This window comes from Harpia harpyja, chromosome 4 (assembly GCF_026419915.1).
Source record: "Harpia harpyja isolate bHarHar1 chromosome 4, bHarHar1 primary haplotype, whole genome shotgun sequence".
NCBI classification, from domain to species: Eukaryota; Metazoa; Chordata; class Aves; order Accipitriformes; family Accipitridae; genus Harpia; species Harpia harpyja.
This window is the reverse complement of record NC_068943.1, coordinates 20,362,721-20,379,072: the sequence shown is the minus strand read 5'-3', so window position 1 is coordinate 20,379,072 and position 16,352 is coordinate 20,362,721. Positions and strand designations below refer to the sequence as shown.

General features: G+C 37.6%; 1 protein-coding gene across 1 annotated transcript in view; it reads right to left on the bottom strand.

Moving 5' to 3' along the window:
• Positions 1–16,352, bottom strand: part of KLHL1 (kelch like family member 1) — a 259,260-nt gene that overhangs the window by 181,384 nt on the left and 61,524 nt on the right. Inside the window, exon 2 of the mRNA XM_052786007.1 lies at positions 8,036–8,218. Coding sequence (XP_052641967.1) covers positions 8,036–8,218 — 183 coding nt within the window. The remainder of the gene's footprint in view (positions 1–8,035; positions 8,219–16,352) is intronic.

The window sequence follows — 16,352 nt, the reverse complement described above, 5'->3', positions numbered from 1 at the left end:
CTGGAGCAGAGATTCAGACCATGCTGAAGCGGATTGTCCCCCTGCAGGCCCTGGAAGACCATGCTTGGAGCAGATATCCACTCTGCAGCCTGTGGAGGATCCTACACTGCAGTAGGTGGATGTGCCCTGAAGGAAGCTGCAGCTAGTGAAAAGCCCATGTCGGAGCAGGCTCCTGAGAGGAGCTGCAGCCCATGGAGAGGAGTCTGGCAGGACTTGTGACCCCGTGGGGGACCCACGCTGGAGCAGTCTGTGCCTGAAGGACTGCACCCCATGGAAAAGACCCACACTGGAGCAGTTTGTGAAGAACTACAGCCCATGGGAAAGACCCACGCTGGAGAAGCTAGTGAAGGACTGTGTCCTGTGGGAAAGACCCCACGCTGGACCAGGGGAAGAGTGTGAGGAGGAAGGAGCAGCAGGGACAATGTGTGATGAACCAACCACAACCCCCATATTCCCCATGCCCCTGTGCCACTCACAGGGAGGAGGTAGAAGAGTTGGGAGTGAAGCTGAGCCTCAGAAGAAGGGAGGAGTGGGGGGAGAAGGTGTTTTTAGTTCCATTTTTATTTCTAACTGTCCTACTCTGTTATTAACTGGCATTACATTAAATTAATTTCCCCTAAGTCAAGTCTGTTTTCCCCATGACAGTAATTGCTAAGCAATCTCCCTGTCCTTATCTCAACCTATGAGCTTTCACATCTTATTTCCATCCCCTTGTCCTTCTGAGGAGGGGGAGTGATAAGAGTGCCTTGGTGGACACCTGGCGACCAGCCAAGGTCAACACAGCACAATCAGACACAGGTCTTTAGGTAACTTAAGCTATAGATCTCCATTGATTACAATGAGATTAGACACATGGCCATATCAAAACCAAAACTCAACTGGATAACCAACTTGAAATTCTCAGAAATGACCTTTGAAACTCAAGGCCCATTTCTGCATGTGTAAAATCTTTAACTGGTACATACTCAATTACGTGAACTTAAGATCTTTTACGTTTGAAAAAGGTACAAATAAAACCAGAAGAGTTCCTTGTGGAGATCACAGAAATTCCTTTGAAAATATTAATGGCATTCTCAGTATCAGGAAATATTCTTTAACTACTACTCCTCCTTCTTAAAAAAAAAAAAGTATCAATCAAGGGTAATATTAAAAGTTTATCTAAATTGCCTTGCCGCTTTCCCTCTGATAGCAGGAATTTTTGTTGTTGTTGTTGTTCTGTCCCAACCGTATTAATTGAATATTTTTTTTTTAAACTCATGGACAATAGGTTGTGTTAAACACCACAGTTTAGATGCAATGTTTGATGTGAGAAGATCCTCAAACCTTAATTACAGATATTTGAGAATGAACATAGGGCAGCTGTTCTGTTTGTACAGTGTGCTTTCCACAAGCGTCTGTTACTGAATAATGGAAGAAAACAAGCTGAGTCTTAGGACTATATACTGTGCATTTTGCTTCTTTCACTCCCTGCCTTTAAACTGTCTTTCCTTCTCTGCCTGGTTTATCCTTTCATCTCTCCTTTCAGCTTAACTTTCTCCATTCATTTTTTTTCATTTTACTGATACTGTTTTTTTCCTTAGACTCCATCTCTCTATAGTAGCACTCAAAATACATTGAAAAAGATGGTCCCTCTCCTTTGAGAACTAAAAAAGAGAACATAAATTACAGTTTGCTGAAAGGGTTTTATTGAATTTATCAGGATGATAGTAAATAAAAGCTGTACTACTTTAGAGGTGAGCATCCAAAAGAGTCTTCAGTTGAATTTATTTCAGTATTTATGATGAAAAATTTAAATTTTGTATTGAAAGAAAGTTTTTCACTTTTCTTCCAAACACTTGTAGAGAGATTTGAGGAGCCATACTAAAGCAGTTCTTTGTTTTATATGTAAGTGGTAATTTTCTACTCATTCTGTGCTACCTTTTCCACCACGGTAAGATTCCCTCCTGACCCTTATCTTGAGTATCGGAAGAACACAAATGCTTATGTTTCTTTGATATTAAGAGAAAACAGAAAATAAAGAACTCAGATTTCTCATTATATTGTCAAGTATAGTTGAGTTTATGAAAAAGCCAGCAACAACAAAGGTAGATTTCTTGGGTTTTCTTCATTCACAATCTTAGGTTCTCACCAAGTGCAATGAAAGTCAGAATTACAAGCTGAGGATATAACTCTCCTCCTGTATTTTCTGCATTTTCTGTTTTTATTGAATTATGTTTTATTGTAATTCAGTCTCTGTTATATGACAGTGTTTTGTTTTAATTGAATAGGAATAGGTAAACTCTATGCTTATATCACTTTGGTTTTTTTTTTCCTCCAGCATTAAGCTCCTGTATGGCTTTGTGCAGCATTCCTAGCCAAAATCTAACTTACAGCTTAAACCTTAGTCTGAGTTTAGAGCTGCCTATAACATTTATGCAATCCTGGCTGGAAGTTTTAATGAACTCTCCAGTGCAAATCTTAAAGGCCTATCTATCATTTGCATTGACTTTGGCTGTTTTCTTTTCAGCATTTTTGATGTTTATTCAGCAGCTGTAGAATATAGTATTTCAAGTGTAGTATTTGAAAACGGTGCAATTCAAGGGAGTTGCCTTCACTCAAAACAACCACATTAGTTGAGGCAAATATGTATTTTTAATTTCATGTTCATCCATGGGATTATTGCTTGATTAAGAATTTTCTTTTACCTTGGAAATAATTGGTGCTCTGATCATGTCACTATAGTTTCGAATAACATTTACTTCCCTGTGTTTTTCTGTTTCAGATGACATTTACTAGCTGCAGTCTAGTTAGATTTCTAGATACAACTGCATTTGGCTGATTATAACCTGGATAGAAGAAGGAAGTGTCAATTACAGTGGGCTGGTTTTATTCATTTGTTTGTTTTGTAACAGCAATGCCCGAGTTCCTTCTGTTCCAGGCACTGTAAAGGTAAAATATGTTTCTTGTCTGAAAGAGGTTATATGAGAGGTACAGAAAATGAGAAAAATATATATAGCTTGCATCTCCAGAGTAAGTAGAGAAGCTATAAACTCCATGTTCATAATATTTTAAAATTAGGATGGAATGTTAATAGTGCAACAGCTTAACTGAAGGAAAGGGAAATCATTATTTTAGCATTTTTCTCTCTTTAAGGTATTTTACATTTTTACATTTCACTGTTATCTATACATGTTATAGCAATATAACAAAAAATTTGAGGTTTACTTAATTTTTCGAATTTACTTAAATGCCTTTGAAAAGCCTAGGTCTTCCTACTTTCTCAGTACCCTTTTTGGTTGCTTGTTCATCATTACAATACTTGGTTGGTTTGTACTTCCTTTTCCTATTCCTTCATGTGAAAGATTACACCTGTAACCTGTTTAACGGAAGATTAGATTAGACAAACACGATGTTCAGGAGCCAACAAAAAGCTTAAGCACATTATAACTTTAAAGCTGTTTGAGTCACCTGAGCAGTGAAAAGCAGCTATAATAAGACTGAGTTTGGCATAGTGCTTCCAAGCGGAGAACTAGAGCTCAGTGATTATGTTGTATGATCTCCCTTCTAATTTGACTTTCTCCCATTTTTTGTGAGAAATAAAAATGTAAAAAAAAAACCCACAAAAACAACCAAAAAATACCAATGACAAAAATTAATTTGGCAGCATTCAGGCTATGACCGGAGCTTATCTGACATTCTTCCTACAAAATTATCAGGTTTTAGAGATCTTAAGGCACAGCAATAACTTCTCCTCTAGAGAAAAAGTTATTTAAACAGATCATCAAAGGACATAATCAAGATATGTGATAGGAAAAGAGGGGAAAAAAGAGCAAGTACTATCAGGAATGAAATCAGAAATGACACAGAGATTATGAACTGTGTAGGGGTCTGGAGAGATGAACAGGAACCAATGGCAGCATAACTTTTTGGTGTCTTTCACTTCATTTGATGCAATACACTGACATTTCTTAACTGAATCTTTACTTTTATAGAAATAGATACATTGAGACTACGTTATTACATAAAACATTTTTCTGTGCGTGGTTTTTACACTACTGTTTTGTTTTGGTTTGTTCTAAATCAAAGGAAAATTATGAAAAATATCACTTTCATACTTTTTACTGAAAAACGTAGGAAGTTTTGCCCTGATTTTCTTAAAAAGTGATTCTTACTGTACTATATTGTAGCATATTAAATCTATTGCATATTCTTAAATTATTCTATTAAAAAGAAGAGAAAATAAGTGAGAACCATTACTTTTTAGGCAATAATTTTCAGTAATTTGTATTTATTAATTTGTAACATATTCAGTATAAACTCTGGCTTGTAAAATGTTTTAATTGGATTTTAAAATGAGGGTTCATTTCATCTAGGATAAGATTTTGTAAACTTTGTACAGGGAATGTTCTACCAAACTTCTATCATGAAGTATCAAATTTAAAAACTCCACAAATACTGATCATGCACTGCCCTCTGCAAGCAGGCTTTTTATATGTTCTCAGAAATGCAAAATAAATATTATCTAGCCTACTTTGTAAAAAACTTTAATTAGAGGAGGCACATTGCTGGATCTGCTCCTGACAAATCTGGAAGAAAAAAAGGACCTGTGAAATCTGATGGCAAACTTGGCTGCAGTGACCATGAGACAACGGAATTTAAGATAACAGATCTTGAGAGAAGTTAGCAAAATGAATAGCAAATTACAACCCCGGATGTCAGAAGTGACGCCCAATTGAAGTCAAATGCAAAAAAGGAGTACACGGAAGGTGAAAGCAGGGATGAATGACCTGGGGAAAATACAGAGACACTGCCCCAACATGCAAAAATGGAATTAGGGAGGCCCAAAGGTTGAGTGCAGATGAAGTTAGCAAGGGATGTGACAGGAAAGAAGGGTTTCTGTAATTACCTTGGCAGCAAAAGAAAGGCTATGGAAAATTTTTGTCCACTGCTCAATAAAGCTTTCTTTGGCTCAGTCTTTTTTCTTTTTTTTTAGCATGGTCTGCTTTCAGGCCTCCCTGGTCCCTGTGCCTTGTGGCAGGATCTGTGGGGTATCACTCACAATAGAGGAAGATGCACTTAGGCTGCAGTTAAGTGAATTGGACATACACATGTCCTTGGGACCAGAGAGGACATGTTCAAGCAGCAATGGTTGAGGGAGCTCAGCAATGTTACTGAAAGGCCACTCCCTCTTATCTTTAACAGATCATGACAATTGCAGCAGGTTTCTGAAGACTGGAAAAGTCATTTCCATGTCCATCCTCAAGATGGAAGATGTGGGTAACTACAGTCTGGTTTGCCTCACCAAGATGATCACGGAGCAAATTTGCCTAGAAGCCCCATGCTGGATCACTGAAGACAGTGAGGTTAATCAAAAACTGGAACAGACTGCCAAAAGACGAACCTCCACAAGTGATGATATTTAAAAACTAACTGGGTATAGCTTTCAATGGCCTAATCTAACCTTGGACTTGACCCTGCTTTGAGCAGGGGGAGTTGAATCAGACTCTAGAACGTCTCTTCTAAATTAGATTATATTCTAGGACTGTAATGGCCACATTAAAAATAAACAGCTTTGTCTTTGCTTGTCCAGCCACATCTGTCTAAAACAACAGAGAATAAACACTATTAAAAAAACAAACACAGAAAATTCAGAATACCCTTCACTTTGTTTTATCTTGTTGGACAAAATTCTAGTTTATTCAGAACATACTCTTTTCAGTTCTACATAACTCAGCACTTGGTTTTGCCAGTTCTTTGAGATTTGGTCTTTTGACTGCAGACCACAGAGAAGTAGAAAGTCAAATGTAAAGTTGTCTGAAGGTTTATTAGAAAAATCTAAATAAAATTTTGGCTATTATTTCATGGTCAATCTTCTTATTAAGATATTTTTCCAGCTCCAGAAGGATTTAGATATACCGTAGAATTGAAATGACAAATGTGAAATTAAATTTACTACTGAAAGGTGGGCATACAAATATGAACAGCTGTCTTAAAAATAGTGGGGAAAATGAACTAAACTAATAAAAAAACCTTCCAGTTTCCTCTGTCTCCTCTACAAACTATGCAGTTTACCAAAATATTCAAAATAGGCAAAAAGCATACTGGTAAAAAATGTGTATTCTATATCATGCATATTAAACAGGGCAAATGATACCAGTTGTGGAATATTTCTATGTATCTAATAAGTAATTTTTCTGACAGTTTAGGAATGTAGATTCAGACATTGATTTTTTTTTTTTTTAACTCATCTGTGTTGAAAAATGTGAAAAGCAAAAATAGACCAACTGTCAAGAAGGAACAAGAAAATTCTTATTATTTCTGAAAAAATCTTTTTATTTTATTGCAGTAACTTATAGGGATGTAAAATCAGACACAAATTAGAAGGCCTTAGGTTATTATCCCTCCAGTTTTCTTTTTGATGGGAGGCATCTTAAGGCAAATCTCACAGCTCTGGAACACTGTAAATGCAGATGGACGGAAGGACTGAAGTTTAATATTACTCCCTCTGGACTTGATATACCCATAAAGGAAAGATCTTGGTGATTCAGATAAAAATGGCATCAGACCACGACTACCAGGGGTGCATAAAGTGCCAGATGCATAATACATTTAATAGTGGCAAAAAGCCTGGAACACAGGAGTTGTGCCAGTTGCCAAGTCAGTGGGTAGAAACTACTGGGGACTTGGCTGGCATCTGGGGACCTGAGTATATGAAGGCAAGGAAGGAACAGGAAAAATGGCAGCTTTTAGATAGGAGAGTAGAAACAAAGTCTTAAGAATAAAAAATGCTGAAAGGAGAAAGATTTCTACGTTTATTACAGCTACTAATCTGAAACCAAGCAGACTTTTTTTCATGTGTGCTGCAAACTACCTCGATCAATCTGTTACTGCTTGTTAAGTGGAGTTATTTTCTCATTTATTACAATTATTGGGGCAATTTAAATATTTTAATGAATGTTTCTGTCTGGTTTTACTTTTTAGTGTTTGAACAATAGCATTGGCTTTGCAGTCTTGCATATTGTACCTTCTTTTTAATAATTATCATGGGAGTTGGAATATAGAATATCCAACTTGTCTGTAAACCAGAAAAAGAATAGTCTCTGTGTCCATCTTCACTTAGGGCAGAAGAAACTTTGTAAGGTCCAAGTTGCCAAGATGACCTTACAGTATTTCTCTACACCAGAAAGTTAATTTATGAGTTCAGAAATACATTTGCTGTTTTTCAGTTTTCCTGCTGGGGAACGACAGTCCTGCTCTGAATTTAGTACCTCAGCAGAGAAACTAGGGCACAAGCAGGGAATAGGTCACCCTTAGTTTGCAGCCTTATGCAGAGTTCAAATGCAAAAAGACTTGCTAACCCGGAAATTCAGAAGTATTATCTGTATTTTAATCTAAACTCTAGGATTGGATTTTTATTTGCATGCACTAAATCAAAGGCTATAGCTAAGACCAAAATCTCAATGAAGAGTAACATTTTTAAGCTCTAATTACAATCCAAAACCAAGCACAGTTTCATATATACTGGCTGCTTTAATACCAGATAATCTCATAGAATTTTAGAAATTATGTCATTATAATTTTCATACTAACAATTATTATTAAAGGTAATTAAGATATTTTTCAGTTCATTCAAAGGTACAGGTCATGGGAAGTCAGTGTTCAGTATTATTATGTCTGAGAGACTCTGTATGACAGACTTAGAGTATCATGATCTTAATCTAAAAATGACACTGTGTTCAGTGTAGCTGTACAGCATCTCATTTCAGAAATTTCCATTCTCCTCACATATGAACAGCATCACAGCAGGGAGAAATGTTTGGCACACTCATGATGAGTTTACTAGTTGAGTGCTACTTGAACTTTTGAAATCTGTACGAAAAAAAGCCACCTTCAAAGGCCCAACCTTCAATTACCACCTTTTGCAGCAACTTACATTTGCGGTGTTTAAAGCAAGAGGGAAGCGGGCATAAGGGGCCACAGAAAACACTCTTCTAAGAAATAAGCATACCCAAAACATTTACTTTTGTAGTTTCAATATCTTATGCTTATGTCCTACCTATGTGCAGGTATCTTGCGATTCCCAGCAATGAGGATAACATCACAGAGCTGCTGTTGCTTCAGGTAGCTCTCCATCTTTCTGAAGGTTTGCTCTGCATGGTGAACAGCCTGGTAGAATTCCTCAGAGCTACATGAATCCATGTCGCAGTGGGGTGGCAAGGGGTGGCTCGCTCCTGACAGTCTGTAAACCGCAAGAGAAACTCCATGTTGATAAGAAGTGACCAGGTGTCTAAACTTCATCACAGGCTTCTAGAATCTGAAATAAGTAATCAATGCATCCTTCCCAGTTCTCATCACTAGAAGTATAAGTGCTTTGGGTTTGTGTGGCGGGGTTTTGCTACCAGGGGAGGGGGCCGCAGGGCCGGCTCCTGCTGGAAGCTGCTGGAAGCTTCCCCGGCTGGGAGCCGGACCCGTCTCTGGCCCAGGCCGAGCCCGTCAGCGACAGCGGTAGCGCCTCTGGGAGAACAGATTCCAGAGGGAAAACCTGCCGGGAGTAGGGGGATCGGGATGGGAGAGGAACCCCTGTGCAGATCCCGAGGGCAGGGAGGAAGGAGGGGATGCCCCTGCAGCCCGTGGGGAGACCAGGCGGCAGGCTGTCCCCCCCCAGCCCACGGAGGGGAGCGGGGGAGCAGATGCCCACCTGCAGCCCGGGGAGAGAGGAGCCCACGCCGCAGCAGGGGGTGGAGGCCCCCCAAGATGGCCGCGGCTCCCTGGGGAAGCCCGCGCTGGGGCAGCCTGGGACTGAAGGACCGCGGCCTGCGGGAGGGACCCGCGCCGGGGCAGTTTGTGAGGAACTGCAGCCTGTGGGAAGGACTCACGCTGGAGCAGTTCGTGGAGGACTGTCTCCCGCGGGAGGGACCCCCTGGCGGAGCAGGGGAGGAGTGCTGAGTCCTCCTCCCCCTGAGGAGGAAGGAGCGGCAGAGACAAGGTATGACGGACTGACCCCAACCCCCGTTCCCTGTCCCCCTGTGCCGCCGGGGGGAGGAGGGAGAGAGAACCGGGAGTGGGGCTGGGCCGGGGAGGAGGGAGGGCTGGGGAGAAGGTGTGCTAAGGTTTGGGTTTACTTCTCATTATCCTGCTCTGATTCTGTTGGTAGTAAATTGAATTGATTTTGGTTTTTTTCCCCAACTTGAGCCTGTCTTTTGCCCGTGACCATAAGTGGTGAGTGATCCCTCCCTGTCCTTGTCTCGACCCACGAGCGTTTCTTTTTATTTTCTTCTCCTCATCCCACCAAGGATGGGGAGGGGAGGAGTGAGCGAGTGGCTTCACGATGCTTTGTTGCCAGCTGGGCTTAAACCACAAGAAGAAGATAGAAAAATTTTACTGCATTGGGAGGGACAACTAAAATTGTAAGTCTGTTAACACAGAAATGATTTTTTTTTTTTAGCATAGACATGGAAGTAATCAATTTCTTTCTTCTTTGAGAAAGTTATTAAAAAATATAAATATGAACAACAAACAAATTCAGTATATTCATGTTAGGGTTCATTGTATAGCTATGTCTTCATTACTAAACTATGATAGGGCTCTAATTTTTTTTAGCATTTTAGAGCAAAATTATTTTACAGAATTAAACTACCTTTATTTATTTTTCTTAAATATTAATATGAACACACGAAATAAAGAAATAATGGAAGAAGCAATCTTATCTTTCCACTGATTCTAAGAGTGCCTACTCTAGTTCACTTCTTCAAATTCACATTCATTTTACACCACCTGGGAAAGAAAAATAAAATTCTAATTCACTTAATTTGTAATGAATTGGGAATATTTCCACAATGATAAATTACATACCTACTTTTTAACCAAAACACTCATTATTACAAAGTGAATTTAGCCTACAAAGATAATGGTGTCTATAATTCAAAAAATCAGAAAAAAAATAGAAACAGGAGAAAAATACAATTTTTTTTTCATTATATAGCCATATATTCTCAGTGCAAATTTACACAGTTCAGTGTTTCTGGTTCAGACTTTTACCAAAAATAAGAAAATGTGTCAGCGAGTACTAGCCCTTAAGGAAACTAATGCTAGTGTTTCCAAATAATTCACAACACAGACGATACCCTCTTCTTTTACAAATATGTAATAAGATTGTTTCAAAGGAAAGCCATAACATTTTATATATTTTGTGGTGCTGAAAATGAAGGATTTCATAGATGGAGCTGGTTGGTTTTTTTATACTTCAAGTAGACATATTCAAAACAGCTTACATATAATCAATAGAAGAGCAACAGAGGACATATTTTAGAACAGCATATCAAACAATATTATCAATTAATTCAAACCAATCTAATTTTATATATATTCTACTGAAAGATAAATATTAAGGAGCACATAAGAAATTTTGATACTTTACAGTAATAATATAACAGTTTCATTACATAAGGTTTGAATTCAGTAGGTACTATATTCTAAGAGTATTAATAGACCTATAAGGTAATGCAATCAGCACTCCTGGCTGGAAAAAACTGAAAAGTGCATAAAAATAATTTTTAAAAATCAGCTATTAAAATAATCAGTTATCTTAAAAAAAAAAAAAGAAGAAAAAACTTTAGCATTTTTATTGACTCTTGGTAAACTATGATATAGTTCAGAAAAATAGTATTTCCTTTTGACATACACTAGTGATTTACTTTTGAATTAGTGTCGTGGTTTAACCCCAGCCAGCAACTAAACACCATGCAGCCGCTCACTCACTCCCCCCCACCCAGTGGGATGGGGGAGAAAATCGGGAAAAGAAGAAAAACCCATGGGTTGAGATAAGAACGGTTTAATAGAACAGAAAAGAAGAAACTAACAATGATAATGATAACACTAATAAAATGACAACAGTAATAATGAAAGGATTGGAATGTACAAATGATGCGCAGTGCAATTGCTCACCACCCGCTGACCGACATCCAGTTAGTCCCTGAGCCGTGATTCCCCGCCCCCACTTCCCCCAGTTCCTATACTGGATGGGACGTCACATGGTACGGAATACACCGTTGGCCACTTTGGGTCAGGTGCCCTGGCTGTGTCCTGTGCCAACTTCTTGTGCCCCTCCAGCTTTCTCGCTGGCTGGGGATGAGAAGCTGAAAAATCCTTGACTTTAGACTAAACACTACTGAGCAACAACTGAAAACATCAGCGTTATCAACATTCTTCGCATACTGAACTCAAAACATAGCACTGTACCAGCTACTAGGAAGACAGTTAACTCCACCCCAGCTGAAACCAGGACAATTAGTTTGTGTACACAAGTGTTCCACATACTCTTTTATGGTTATTGTACAAGGGTCCACAGGTTTAAGGAGGAAAGGCTGGTCCATCTTTCTGTCCCAGTAATTTCTAGGCTTCACAGCATTCCTTTAAAGTAGCTGGAAGCCTGCGTAATTGAAGGTGGCCTGCAGATAATTTTACAGGGAACCAACTCCGTTACCTTTGTATCTCACCCCACCATCTATTCTGTGCCATACATAAGTACTAACTTAATGAGTTACCTTCTAAAATTATTACCCATGGTAGCTTCACTTGCATAGCATTAAATTGGATTCTGAGAAATCATCAGCTGGTTTAAATTAATCAATATTGCCATTTGTATGCTGGTAAAGTTACAATATGCGTGAGCCTGTCTCTAGAAAACTGAACTGGCAAAACTTTATTAACCATGATTCCTCAACAGAAACAGTTATGAATTTGTGATTTAGAATAGAACATTTCCTTAATTCTGTTATAGTCAACCTTGTTATATAGTTAAGTGCTTCATGCTAGGTATCACTCACAAACCCCTCCTGAAGGATAAAACAAACATATCCATTCTGTGAGTGACATAATCTGTTTATATGTTCCTATACAATCTGGACTGCCAACCGTGTTGATCAGAAATCCAAGTTTATTTTCATATCTTTGGATGATCAACAAATGCTTTCACATAAAACTGTAATAATGGAGCTAAGCTCATTAGTATGGGTAGTGGAGAGACATTTCAGCTTTTTTCTTTCTTTTTTTTTTCCTCACTTTGATTGTAGCCCTACGCAGACTTCTTTGGTTTCATTGCTGAAGAATTAGAATGACAAGTTATTTACAAGAAATAAATCAGTGCCCAATAAACGAGGTTGCTAGGGTTAAACAGACACATTTCTTCCCTTCCTCCAGGGAATTTAGAAGTGACAACAACAGCAATTCTGAGAAATGAAAATAACAGGAATGAGCAGATCTGAATGGGTTCATACTGTTTGTTAATTCAGAACTTAGGTCTAAGTCAAAGTTAGTTTACTAACCTTGCCTCTTCTTGACTATTCAAAACATGCTGCCCTTTTCAGGTCAGAAAAAGAGAAGTACCCTGACTGAATTTATGCTAGTCCTGTGAAGTTAGATTGGGCTGCAATGAGCTTAGCCTATTTTGTTCTTGAATCACTAGATGGTGTTTGCCACAAATTTTGCCCTCTTTCCTGCTTGCCATTAATAAGAAATGCTTTTCACCCTCAAACTCATCAGTATATCTGTCATTTAGCAAGTCATTAAATGACTACTCAAAATCAAGTCCCAAAGGCCCAGCACATTTTAAATTATTATCCTGAAAACTAGCAAGCAATAAGCTTAGTAGAAGACAATAAGTTAATCTTTATTTTCTAAGAAACCCCAGATAAAAAGTCTGCTACTTATCCTATTCAGGAGCTACTTCTTTTTCATTACAAATGCTCTGTCTGCATAATCGATGCTTTAAATTCAGTCAGCAGCTTGTTAAAGTAGGGATTAGTTAAAGAGCTTCAGCCAGCAAATACCAGTTATTTTCTACCAGTTCGTGAAAGGCATGTATGTATAGTTACTTACAACCAATCAGCAATATGAAAATAACATTTTCTCTTTGCATATATTGTTTTTGTTTAGGTGCAGGCAATCTGAACCACATACACAGTGAGACATTTGTTGATTGCGTTCTGCAGGAACTCCAGCACTCTTCACCTGAAGATTCCTTGAGTTTTTCAAAACCTTTTTTAGTACTTGTGTACCTCAAAATCCTGTAATCAGTGAACAGGACAGACTCCAGATGGGCTTTTTCCATAATCTTTCTCAGTTGGCAAGTGCAAAAGCTGAACTTAGTGTGGGAATTGCAAACATTCAAGGGTTGTTCAGACTAGAACACTTTTTATCTTTAAACGACTTAGTTAATAGTACAAAAATAAGGAAACCAAACCTTTCATAAGATTACAACGATACTGAATGGTGATACTACAGGATGAGAAAACTAAAAGGCTTACAAAAATTATCAACATTGCAAATAACCAATAATCTCAAATGTTTCTTTATTAAAATGCAAACCAGAGTGCATATCGCATTTAAAAAAAAAAAAAAAAGCTAAATCCACCCCAGCAACTTTGTACAGACTATTTTTCAATGTTAACACCATGCTGTCCTCAAAAGAGAAATGTTTTAAGAAGAGCCCAAAGGTGTTGATGAGAAAATTCAGCCTTTGAGCCTTTAAAGCAGTATAAATAGATCAAAAGCTTAACTCTGAGGATCTACAACATGTGACTCTACAGTGCTCCTCTTTTCCTAGAAAAAGCACTTTGATTTGAACAAGGGTGATATACTCTAATCGCCTTTTACCTGCTCCTAACTTCTCTGAAAAAACAGGTAAAACAGTAGTAAAACCTCAGTGAAGTTAAGTGCACTGATTCTTCCTTCAATTTAACAACCCTTTAAGTAAGTACTTAGAGTAGCTCACTGTAAGTAAGAAGGAAAAGACACTCTGGCCAAAGGTCTCCTAGGGACACCTTTAAGACCTTAGGCCTTTTTGTCCAAGATGATTAGATTTATTCAAGTATGTATTGGTTTTTTATGGCAAGACAAACACAGATTAATCTTCAGAAGATATTTTGGACAGACTAGCTTGTACTCTACAATTGTGTAGATATCTTATCTGCCATCCCCTGTACCTTGTGCAGTTGTTCACTCTTACAAAGAGTAAGTGACCATACTACTCAGACTTGATTTTTGCTTACTGACTTTCCACACAAATAAGCTATAACAAAGAATAGAGAAATGAAAACGCTTAGTTTACAGTAATGCTGTCAGGGAGTTAAAGAGAAAATACCAGGAAAAAAGGGACCTCACATACAGGTTTAGCTACCTGTATCTTTCTTCTCAGGATATGGGAAAGTAATTAGTAAAGCTGCCACTCTTGAGCTGCAAAAGTTTGAAAACAGCAACAGCAAACAACAGTAGTTGAAAACATATCCTGAATAAGTTTCAAAAGAAAAAAAAAAGTACTTTGAAATAGAGGTGAGAGAATTCATATGACTTGAAACTATACTGCATTTCCCTGAGTAAATAGAGGCTTAGGTTTAGAAATGTTTCCATTCTGGAAATTATACTCATAGCGGTGCAGAAAACAGCAGAATTGTATCAGTGTATAAAGCAGAGTACTTTATAGAGTACTTAGGTATTTTACATACTCAATTGGAATATATTTTTCCTGCATTCTACTGAAGCCCTGGCCTCAAATAAAGAACTCTTTAATCAGAAATTGTTGTGTCATTTCATTGTTAATGGAATAGCAAATCCTGTTGTATTTAACTTTTTTTCACTTTTCACTTATGTAGGATTGATCATGCAAATTTATCCAAAACAAGTTGAATGTAATTTAGTGGGTATTACTCGGTACATATCTAAAGTACATAGTCAAGAAACAAAATATGTCCAGATCTTCAGTAAAAAAACTCTTGTTTTGCTATTTATAACTTGCAAAAGCATAGAAGAAATATTCCATGTGTAAGAGTGAAAGAAGTCTTCACACAATTTGTTCTCTGAAAATTGCTTATTGAATGCTTAGAAATTAATAACCTGTGGAACTGCACTTACCAAATTAAGATAGACTGTCAAAAGTCATGGCTCTCATTAGCGATCACTTGCAAAAATACAGGAGAGTTTTATAAAGACTTTAAACCATTTCTCATAGCAACAGCAAGGCTGAAGTTCTGTTTGTGATCAAAAGGTATGCTTTTCACTCTGCTACCAGCAATTATATCTGCATCTAAAGGCTCTGCCCAGAGTTTCAGCAGGTTTTTATAGATTTCTTTCATAAAAGACAAAGTTAGGTAGAACTGCCAGATAAAAAAATAATCAGAATATCAAACAGGACTTTTTATTTACACCAGTTCAGCTCAGAGATGCATTATTGCTGTCTCAGAGATTCTTCTATGTAAAAAAAAAAAACACCAACAAAATCCAGTGCACATTATAAACTTGTTGTTCACATTCTATAGATAAATCTGCATAATGTATAATTTACAGTGGTGTTTCTTCCTCAAGGTAATTTGTGGGTCAGACAGCTTGTAATGTAACTCATTCTTTGGACACCATAAGGCAAAATTCAGTCACTAGGACATCTGCGTGCCTAGCAAAAATATGCATGATTCCTCTGTTCTGTGTATCTGTGCATCTTAAGAATATTACCAGCCTCAAGAAACAAAATATTAGCTACCAGTTTATTGTGTGATGTCACACAAAATGTTCAAGCAGCCCTTCAGAAACACAAAAAGGACAGTAAGAAGGGATCACTGTGCTATACAGAACTGCTTCTATACAGAATAAATATTTTTCTTGTTTAGTAGCTGACAGAAAAAAGAAGTAGGGCTAGAGGAGTTTGTTCACATCGTGATTTTTTCATGTTACTAATAAAATACACAAAGCAAGGCTTTTGGTTTGGTTCAGTTCAAAATACTCTCTGTTGCGATTTTTTCTTATCCATGACCCTTCACCAGATAATTATCTAAACTAAGCTACAAGCATAGACCTCTATATTATCAGTGGTGAGAAACCAACATACATAAAGATTCCATAGCCTCCTGAAATACTTGGGGTTTAGTTTTCAGTCCTTTTTTAAATTTATTTTTGCCTTTTTTTTTTTAAATAAAAGGTTAAAGAAAACTAATTCAATTAATGAACAGTTAGTGAAAAATCTCATGATTTTGCAAGAAACTACTTACTGATTTCAGTTAAATTAATGACAAATGCTTTATCTTCCCTTCAGTCTTCTCCCATTTTTTCCAGAACTTATTACTGTTATTAATGACATGAGTATGTCCTATGCCCTAAGAACCACTTAAACTATTGGGAAGTTTGTTTCTTTGGGTTTTTAAGTATTCTGTTCAAGTGATCCTTTATTTCTTCTAACTTTCCCACCCTTTATCCTCTGCAGTCTTCTAAACAATTATGTCAAGAGTTTTCCTATTTCTTCCTCTCTTTCTCAACAGTCCAGTGTCCAGTCTTAAAAATTACCTAAGTTTTTGCTTACCCCTCACTAGCACTTCTAGTACCTGCTTACC